General features: G+C 36.8%; 2 protein-coding genes across 2 annotated transcripts; both read left to right on the top strand.

The window, feature by feature from the left end:
- The first annotated feature begins 2627 nt into the window (after positions 1–2627).
- Positions 2628–6553, top strand: LOC132177522 (putative pentatricopeptide repeat-containing protein At1g26500). The gene is made up of 5 exons (XM_059589886.1): positions 2628–3083; positions 3712–3747; positions 3933–4015; positions 4124–4186; positions 4819–6553. Exons 3-5 carry the CDS (start codon positions 4011–4013, stop codon positions 6347–6349), a joined length of 1599 nt encoding a protein of 532 aa, XP_059445869.1. The 5' UTR covers positions 2628–3083; positions 3712–3747; positions 3933–4010; the 3' UTR covers positions 6350–6553.
- A 91-nt stretch (positions 6554–6644) lies between these two features.
- Positions 6645–10366, top strand: LOC132177523 (uncharacterized). Its single transcript, XM_059589887.1, has 3 exons — positions 6645–7582; positions 9370–9458; positions 10014–10366. Exons 1-3 carry the CDS (start codon positions 7544–7546, stop codon positions 10159–10161), a joined length of 276 nt encoding a protein of 91 aa, XP_059445870.1. The 5' UTR covers positions 6645–7543; the 3' UTR covers positions 10162–10366.
- The last annotated feature ends 383 nt before the right edge of the window (positions 10367–10749 follow it).

The following is a 10749-nucleotide window of genomic DNA, read 5'->3' as shown; positions in this document are numbered from 1 at the left end:
CCCGGTTCCCAGCCGGTTCCGGTTTTACCCGGTCCGGTAACCGGTTTTTGAAAAAAATGAGTGTTTGGGGCTTATTTTAGGTATTGGGCCTAAAATAAGCCCATTATTTTTTTCATAAGTTAGCTCATTTAAAAAAAAGCTATTAATCTTTTTGTCTAAATTAAAGAGGCTTTATTGTGATTGTTCCAAATAATTAAAAAATAAACCTAAAAAAAGCCTAAAAATCCTAAAAAATCAATGTTTTTGCCTATATGAGCCTTAGAAATAAAAAATCAAAATTTTTTAAATACCCTAAAAATCATTTTAAATTAGATACATAAAGAAAACATTAAAACAATAAAAAGTAAAAACAAGTATGTAAACAAACCAACATGCACAAGAAATAAATACCCCTTACTATAACAATTCAAAACCCAAAAAAATAAAAAATAAAACAAGTATTTAAATAATCTACCAATCAAAAGAAATATACTCACAATAAAAATAGTTCACAAACATATTACAAAGACAATATATATATATATATATATATATATATATATATATATATATATTATTTAATAAAATAATACCCGGTTCCGGTTTTTCCGATTTTTGGCACCCCAAAAACAGGGACCGGAACCGGGGTCCCGGTTTTTTATTTTATTTTTTGCAACCGGAACCGGAACCGGGTCTCTGGTTTCCCGGTCCCGGTTCCCCAGTTTCCCGGTCCCGGTTCCGGTTTCCCGATTATTTTTGACACCCCTAGGAATACCCCTGTGTGTCCCGACACCAACCATTTCAAGAAAAGACAGAAGAACTTGATAGAAGGCAGCAAGAAAGACCAAGAGTTTGTATGAAATCTTTGGTTTTGGGCCCTGATGATAAAGGATGAGCCCTAAAAATGACTTTTTATTTATTTATTTATTTATTTTTAAATGATGTATTGTAAATGTGATGTAATTTGAGAATTTTTTGGTTTGGTTTTGCATTACTTTTTTATTTACTTTTTTTTTTCTTTATTTTTTATTTTGTAAACAATAGTTTTTTGTTTTATTTTTTGCTTTTTATTTGGTAAAGAAAATTTTTTTGGCCAAACGAAACCTAATTTTCAAAGCCCATAAAGCTCGTAAAGCTCTCCTAGCCCAGCTCAACCCATAAAACTCTCAATGTCCCATCGCATCCATGCCACCCAGCCCAACCCTAAAATTAAACCCTAAATCTATAAACCCCTCATTGTGCTTATAACACTGAAGGGCTCTTTCTTGAGGAGAACACAGCACCTGGTTGTTTGCCCCATTTTAACTGGTAAACTCTCATCTGTTGTTTGTAATTGTAGTCTTTTGTCTCAAGCTATCTCTGTTTTTAAGTTTTCATGCTTTGAAATTCGTAGCTGAATAGACTGGCCACCGTGTTTCCTTCTCTTTCTTATACATGTGTACTCCCCGTGTTTCAAGTTAGCGGTGGCCTATCTCTATCTGTTTGAATTTTTTGGCGTCATTAGAAATCTTGGCCTTTCTAACCCAAATTTTTTGTGCTCTTTAATATAGGAAACGAAAGGGGAATTTGAGAAAATAATAATAATAATAAAAAAAATCAAATGAAACTTGAACAAAATTTTGTTCTTGTCAAATTAGTTCCGTGGGTGGGCATTATCGGTGGTAGTGCACTGGTGGCGTTCGATGCCGAAAGTGTTTGGTGGTGGGCGGATGCGGATGGTCAGGGTTGAGAGAGAGGGCATCGTGGGAGGAGTGAGGAAGAGGGGGAAAATAGGAGGGAAAATGAAAATGCCCCTCACGCGTGCGGCGTGCTTTCAAGTTTTTTTTTTTTTTGTCTTTTTAAATACTAATAATCCTAGTTCAGTTAACCAGGACACGTCATAAGATGCGGATGGTTACTCAGACGGAATCACACATATGACATACCTAAATGTAAATGGGCTGGACGCAATTTTCTGAATGTCCAATGGGCTTTGATGTTGTTCTTCAATTGTATGAAGAAGAGGACTATATGCTTGATCCATGTACATATTAATTAGGGAAAAATACATTTTATCTCCTTAATTATCTATTTATTTACACTTTTAACCATAATGTTTAAAAAATGACATTTTATTTCCTCAAAGTATTTGACATTTTACCCCCTCCTTAATAGAATTCTAAAATATCTCCCATGATAGCTTCATAATATTTTTAATGCTATAATAGAAAGTTTGTATAAAAAAGCCTAAGACATTCAAGAGTTTATATACACATAGTTAAGAATATTCTTATTTCATATGGAGTACTAAGATTATTCTTATTCTCCGGCTAAGTAATATGGGAGAAATTATAATGATCACACTGAGTGTGAAACCAATAAATTCTCAATCTTTCATGTGTCAATTAGCTAAGCCTCATAAACATTAGATAGACAGATCATAAATCCTGCAAAATCAAATACCAGCAAAGAAATTTATTAGGGAAAATACCAAGCATATAAAAGGTGGCCAATTTCAAGAAGTTTTGGATTTTTTTGGTTGTGGTCTGCAGAGTGATTACCCAACAAAAGTAGAAACTTTTAACGTAATCTGAAACATCAGACAAGAAGAAATTTTACGTAGCAAGTACCAGGCAAGGCAATACTCGCAGCAAACAATAGAGTGGATAGTTTGGACTCAGTCGAGAGATCTCTGGGCGGCTGCTAAAAAGATGTGCTGAGCTGGCGTGGTAAACTTAAACGACGGTTGGAAAAAAAGAAAGAAAGAAAAACAAAAGATTTGCTTTTGGTTTCAGGCTTTCAGCCTTTTTCATTTTCACTTCCCCCAATTTCCCTAAAATTTTCCCACGCGGGCCACGCTGATCTTCCCGCCCCCTCACCTTCCGCCTCCGCCCACCACCGCCACGGAACGCACCGGCGGCGCCCACCCACCACGCCACCTGTAGTACCAGCAGCTTTGCTTTCACCGGGAAGTATTCCCGTAGACTTTGTACGTGACGCCCACCGAACGACACCCGCGCACCACCACCGGCCACTTCCACCACCGACAACAACCGAGCCACCACCGGCCACGCCCACCATCCAAAAACCGGCAGGCCGAACACCACCCTAACCTGACATTTGAGGTAGGCTGAATGGGTATAGTTTTTGTTGGGCTGAAATCTTGATGGGTTCTCTTGTTAGGACCGATTATAGTAAGAATTGGTGGTTGGTTCTAATTTTGTTTTTCTTTGGGTAACCGATCATGGGTTTGGTTCTAATTTTGTGATTCCAAAATCCTTTTAGAGGAAGTTAGAGAAAAATGTAAGGGGGTGTGGGTGCTTTGAGAGTTTAAGAAGTTTTATTTCACGGCATTCATCTCATAAGAAAATGTTGTGCAAGTTAGTTGTATGACTAAATGGAGGAAGCTTTTCCTTTCCTACGACTGAATTCTCGCGTTAGGTAAAGGCTATAAGAAACTTCAAAATAGTTCGACTTTTCGTTGATAAGTAATATGAATATTGAAAATAGTTTATACTACTCAATGTTTAACTTTTTATGCGGTAGCGGGATAGATCAATGTGGTAGCATATGTACGCTCTGTTTGGTGACCGAGAAAAGTATATATTGAAAGTGTGATTGGCGTCCCCAATGAATTCTAATATGGCATTTGAAAATGGAATTTGTGTTTGTTTCCCCATTTCTTTGTTTCTTTATTTAATTATTTTGGTTGAGAGTGAAAAATAACTTTCAAATTGTGTTTGTTTCCCCTAGGGTTTCATCTCGTGCATCAGCCTCTCTGTTTCCAAGGTTTGTTTCTGCCAGCTTTTACGGAACTCGATGGCTCTGATCTTTCTGCTTCTGTTTCCAATTCTTTTTTAGCTGCATTTTGGATTGTAGATTATAACACAGATCTTGTTTTCTGTTTGGTATTTGATTTAGTTTCCTGTATATTTGGTTTCGTTGTACTGAGAACCGTATCTTTCTGTATGTAGAGTCGTGAAAGTGGTGAAGTATCCTTCCGCTGACCACCAGAAGGCCTTCAAGAACGCCAAGAGGATGCTAAACTTTCAATGATGTTATAGTTTATCATTTGCTATACATGGAATTGAACCGCTGATATTTTAAATTGTTGTTTTGATATACAGATAGGTTTTGCTAATATTATATTTTATATTATTTACAGGTTATACTTTTGCTTGCATAATCTTAACTATGGGAATGGGATGTTTTGCGAAATGTTCCATAAGTAAGTAATACTTTTTCATATATGACATTTGAACCACATCAACATAATTTTCGTAGTAAATTTCACTGAAAAATTTTTTTTTTAGCACATCTTATGAAAAAAATGCATTATTAAAGATGTTTCGTGAGCTTTTTGGGTCAAACACAACACCATGTAGATGTGCTAGTGATAGTGAAGGGAGTATAAGATTGTTATAGTTACTCATTTTGGTCCATTTTGCAATAATTAATAGATGAATTTCTATGAATTACCAAGTGTTTGACATATAATATATTCAAGACTAGAGCTGCGTTCTATTCTTTAATACTACCAGGTTGATACTAAAATATTTTCTTAATATTTCAAAATAAATGATATTATAATCATCTATGGGTGCAAGCTCGAATTCACTAAATGGGTGGGATTTCTGTTTGATTAAATCTCACATTATGCAATGCACAACATGAAATAGTACCATACTTCTATACCTATATCACTGTACATCATGACAAGCTTCCACATGATTATAGTTTTTTACTAGAATTATGCAGTACCCATTTTAAGGATAAATATATGTTTTTATGAAAATTATGCAAAATCTATTTATGGACCTTGCAAATCATGATATACTCATTTTTATTTATGTCATGCAGAATAGAAGTGATCGCTAAACCTATCATCAACCTCCTCTATCACCACCACCATGTTCGTCCCTTCAGCACCAACCTTACTCACCCACCACAACTCTCCAACCCCACCACCACCATTTCACCAGTCAACCCAGACCACCTCCTCCGTGTTTGCACCATCCTCTACCAGCAACAACACTCCCCGGAGCCACGCCTCCACTCCAAGCTCCACGCTTGCCAATCTCGCTTCTCCCACTCTGACGGTCACCTAACCCACGAGTTCTTCCTCCAAGTCTGCAACAAGTTCCCCCTATCATGGCGCCCCGTTTACCTCTTCTTTCAGTACACGAAGGTCAACCCATGTTTCACCCACACCTCTGTCTCCTTCAACAAGCTTCTCAATGTGGTTGGCAAGTCCAGGAACATCGACCTCTTATGCAAGCTTCTCCAAGAGATGGGTCAACGTCGTCTTGTGAACGACAAGACTTTTAGGATTGCGCTCAGGACGTTGGCGGCGGCAAGGGAGTTAAAGAAGTGTGTGGAGTTTTTCCACATGATGAATGCATGTGGGTGTGTGTATAGTTTGGAGACTTTGAATAAGGCGGTCGAAGCTTTGTGTGGGGATGGTCTTGTTGAGGAGGCCAAGTTTGTTGTGTCCAAGTTGAAAGAATGCATAAGACCAAGTGGGGATACTTACAAGTGTTTGATAAAAGGTTTCTGCAATGTAGGTGATTTAGTTGAGGCTTCGAAAATTTGGAACTTGATGGTGGATGAAGGGTTCGAGCCGGATATTAATGCGGTTGAGAAAATGATGGAAACCCTTTTCAAGATCAATCGGTACGACGAGGCACTAAAGCTGTTTCAGATGATGAGGACGAAGAGGATGAATGATTTGGGTCTTTCAACTTACAGGCTTGTGATTGAGTGGATGTGTAGAAGGGGCAAGATTGCCCAAGCATATGTGGTGTTTGAAGAAATGCGCGACAGAGAGATTCAAGCTGATAACTTGACATTGGCATCACTTATTTATGGGCTTTTAGCGAGAGGGAGAGTTAGAGAGGCTTATAGGATTGGGGAAGGGATTGAGAAACCGGATATAAGTGTGTACCATGGATTGATCAAGGGGCTTTTGAGGTTAAGAAGGGCAAGGGAAGCAACCCAAGTGTTTCGGGAGATGATAAAGAGAAGGTGTGAGCCCACAATGCATACCTACATAATGCTATTGCAAGGGCAGTTAGGGAGGAGAGGGAGGAAGGGAACTGACCCACTTGTGAATTTTGAAACCATTTTTGTTGGAGGTTTGGTGAAAGCAGGTAAGTCCTTAGAAGCCACCAAGTATGTGGAGAGGATTATGAGGAGAGGACTAGAGGTGCCCAGATTTGATTACAATAAGTTTTTGCATTATTATTCAAATGAGGAGGGTGTTGTTATGTTTGAGGAGGTGTCAAAGAAATTGAGAGAGGTAGGATTGTTTGATTTGGCAGATATATTTCAAAGGTATGGGGAAAAAATGGCCACGAGAGACAAAAGAAGAAATAGAGCAGTTGAACTTTAGAGATTATCATTTGCTTCATGAGTTTATATCTGTATTGCTGCCTTTCTCATTTTCTCATTTTGATTACTCTTTTGTGAGGTGTCAGTGGTACTCTCTTGATTTTGGTTAGGGAATTACTATTGTATAGTGTGTACTTTCTTCTTTTGGACGAAAAGATTCCTCTTTTTATTTAAATTTTAGTTGTGTATTAAATTTTATGCATCACTTTGATGTTAATTTCCAAGCATTTTGATTTTTTTAAGCTTGTCTATATGAAATTTGAAGGCGTAATTATAAATATTCCTTATAATATTGTAGAAGACCCGTAGAAGATATAACTTCGTCAGTTGCATATCAAAAGCCTTAAGACTTTGTTAATCATGTAGAAGTATTCTTCCATGATACATATATGACATAATTAATTGTACATAATGCTGGCATAATTTTCAATGATGCATGGTATAATCACTTAATATGCCATTTGATTTATTTGGTTCCAAATTTAACTAAATACAACAAAAAATTACTTGGTGCCCATACTTATGGAACTTGGAACATGTGAATTTCTCGTGCATCCATAATTTGAGATCAAATCATGGTCCTAGGCAACAATATCATCTATAATTTTTTGTTTTTGTTTTGTTGGGTACTCTTAATGTACGTGGACAAAGCACACATCATTATATGTTATACCTACAATTATTTTATAATTATTTTACAATTTTTGAGATGTGTAAGCATATGATTGGAGGAGGGTGTTATTTTATTTTTTATTTTTTTATTTTTTGTAGTTGCTGTACTTTTAATATTCTTGGAGATCTTTTTGTTCCTAATACACAGCCTGTTATTGGTCAGCGCACGCAACTATGTTAATGTTACAGGTAATACTGCAATTCTTTTCAAACAGAACATTCGGGAGCCACGGACACCAAAAATATAGGAAACTTCCCACTTCCACCGCCAAATCCTGAGGCTGAGTGCATCACATTTCACGTGTCAGCGCGCGTCATTGTTGACTCATTCTTTTCCATTTACGTACGCACGAACGCCCTTTCTATATTTTCGGACTTTGCATTAAAACCTTCCTCCCACAAAACCGTGGCTTGGCATATAGAGAGCTAGGCCGGATAGATAGCTTGCAAGATTGTTCCTTTTTGGAGAAGGGTTCCTTCTTTCTGGGTTGGTCTCTTCTCTCGTCTCTCGTGCGACTCGGCCATGGCTTCCTCTTCCGTCAACAGATGGTTAAAGCCTGAGGTACTTTTTGTCTTTGCTATTTTATGTTATTTTGGTTTCTATATGGTAAAGAAAGCTGACATCTTTTATTGTATTGTTATGATATATGATAATATGAATCTCTGGATCTGTGACTAGTTGTTCAGAGATCTGGGTTGGTTGGCTAGTGTTCTGTTTCTTTGTGGCACGTGCGTTTAGATAGCGGAGTTGTAACAAAAACTGGATGGACCCTTTTGTTTTATTTCTTTATTCAGGCTTTAAAGATGCTAATGTTTTGATAAGGCTTTGATATGAAGCATGTTTTTCCGCAATGATATCTCTGATTTGATTTGTTTGTTTGGGCTCATTGCTAGGACATTGCCATGGAAAACACAGCATTAGTTGTTACCAAAAATTGATTGGTATGTAATTGATTCATATATGTATTGACCAGATCAAGATTGTTTCTTGATTTTTTATTTCACGATATTTTACACAATCCTTTAAGACACCGTCAATAGAATGATACGTTTAAGGGTATGCCTAATTGGCTAATTAAAAAAAGGCAACTGGGCAGTGGAAAAGATAACAAGGAAATGAAACTTCCGTTTTCATTTTAGTGCATGCATGATGCATGTGCAAGGATCGTGTATGGGGGACCAAATGGATCAGACCAAATTCTCAGCAATTTTATGTTGGAATGGCTAGTAATTCGAACAAAGAAAATGAGAGCCCTCTTATAGGGCTCACCTGCCCCAGCTGACTTGCTGGGATAAGTGAGCCCTATAAGGACGTTTACTGTCTGAAAAATTTATTTTGAGACCTCTATCTGCCAAACAGGGTTTGATATTGGATAGCATAGTTGAGTGGGAGACTTATGTGGCTGCAATATTGCAGAAAATTCTATGATTCTGTACGTGTATAGGTTGAAGTGGACAGACTAAATCAAAGAATGATACAGATCGTTTGATGATATTGGATGTGGTTCTCATTGATTTACTCGTTCAACTATTATTTTATGCTTTTATTTTCTGGTTGATGTGCTAACAGGACATGGCCGGATGCAAACACTTGTACTATAAGGTCATGGAGGACAGGTGTTTGCACTGACGCTAGCTGTAATAAGTTTTTTAAGACACACTGAAGACATTGATATTAAACCAAAGCTTTTTGTTATTGGAGGAATGTGTAAGTAGATTGGGATATCCACAAATTGCTAGCAATTTTGGGCAGCGTACGTGGGAGAGCCCGTATGGGATCTATTTGCCCGAATTAGTAGCCGGACTATCCAAAATTTATTTGGGCAAGTGGTCCCATATAGGCTCTATCACAATGTGAGTAATTTGTTTGGGCAGAAACTTGTTGGGATCTCATAATTGAAGATTTCCTTGCTTCTCTGGATGACATTTTAAGTCATGTCATTCAACACTGCAACATAGCATAAATCAAACATTAGTACCACTCATTTGCTAGACTCATATATGTGTATTGTGCACAACTATTGAGACTGAGAAAGCAATACCCTGTTGATTAACCTCAGAATTTTTCCTATTGTCATCTTGTGAGATAAATCTGCAAATTAATTTTTTTCCAGTCTTGCCAAAGTGTTTGGCAAGTTTTAGACTTTGTTTGATACAAATTCCTAGGGTTTAGTTCAAGGAAAATAGGTGTCTTATAGTATATTAACTAGGCCATTTTTCAGTCTCTGCTTATTCTGGAAGATTGACCATTGTGCTAATTTTTTCACTACCATGCAACTGCAAGTCCTGGTTTTCAGAATAAGGTTCTTTAAATGTTAATGTGTTCTTAAATTTTCCCCATTTGTATAGGTGTATCCACTCTTTGCAGCAGTTGGTGTAGCTGTTGGCATTTGTGGCATGCAACTTATAAGGAATATCTGCACCAACCCTGAAGTGAGGTATATCTGTTTTATGCTATATATTCTCTGTTCCAAATCTAATTTGGTTTTTGCTAGTATTTAAGCTAAAAGAATATCTGCACCAACCCTGAAGTGAGGTATATCTGTTTTATGCTATATATTCTCTGTTCCAAATCTAATTTGGTTTTTGCTAGTATTTAAGCTAAAATTAAATTGCCAACCTAAATGCACCAAGTCCTGTGAATTCTTTGTAACTGATTGGAATCCCTTACTTCAACATCTTGTAGGAAGTGATGAATTTAATTATTTAATTTATATTCTAACATAATTATGCAAACTTCTATCTCTGTCCATGCAGATCAATAAATATATCATAACATCTTTGCTGATACGATCAAAATAAACTTTGATCCGACGCCTGCATATATAAGCACCATATATTTCTATGATGATACATACAATGCTGCCATTTGCATTCCTGTGATTTCCTCTTTTCTGAGATATATTGGACTGCAGATATTTTTTTGACATAGGTTGTAGGAAAGAAAAAAGTGTCCTCAGTAGCTTACAAATCCAATTTGAATGTGCTGTCAGGGTTACCAAAGAGAACAGAATCGCAGGAGTGCTTGAGAACTTTGAAGAGGGTGAGAAATACGCAGAACATGGCCTCAGGAAGTTTGTCCGCAACAGACCACCTCAGATCATGCCATCCATCAACAAGTTCTTCTCTGATCCAAACTGAATCGAATGCTTAGATTTCCCCGCCTTATTAGAAATTTGACTTTTGAAAATGGCGTTTGTCTGTTTAACTGATTGAATGGGAGAAAAGGACATAAGATTTGTTTTCTAAAAGGAGACATGAGACAATTGTGTACGACAGGTTGCCTTGTTTTTGGTTCATGATTTTGACCATTGAATAATAATAAAGTCTATATTTGCACACTGAACCTCATCTTTTTTCTTGTTCTTCCTTTTTGTTTTTGGTCGATGAGTGCTTGGCTCTCGTCTTTCTTGTTCAAATGCACATAAAGCTTTTGTCATTTGCATGTGTTGTACCCAAATAACAAGAGAAAAATTGTGACACACCAAAAAATTAGTGTCACATTGGGAAAATGAATTGAAAACGTGAAGTGGGTGGATTAAAAAATATTCATGACTGTTAAGTCTGTTTTATAAATAATTTTAGAGAGCTCTAATTGTAACTTGATTAATCTTTTTAGAGTGATAGCAGATATATGACTTACGCTTTCTCTCGGTCTTTACAAAAATAAAATATGAATTAAATAAAAAAAAAGGAGGAAAGCTTTCGACTGTATTCGGACTTGGTTAT

The sequence above is a fragment of the Corylus avellana genome, chromosome ca4, assembly GCF_901000735.1.
Source record: "Corylus avellana chromosome ca4, CavTom2PMs-1.0".
Lineage (NCBI taxonomy): Eukaryota > Viridiplantae > Streptophyta > Magnoliopsida > Fagales > Betulaceae > Corylus > Corylus avellana.
Note: the sequence above shows the minus strand (reverse complement) of the source record. Positions and strands in the feature narration are given on the sequence as shown.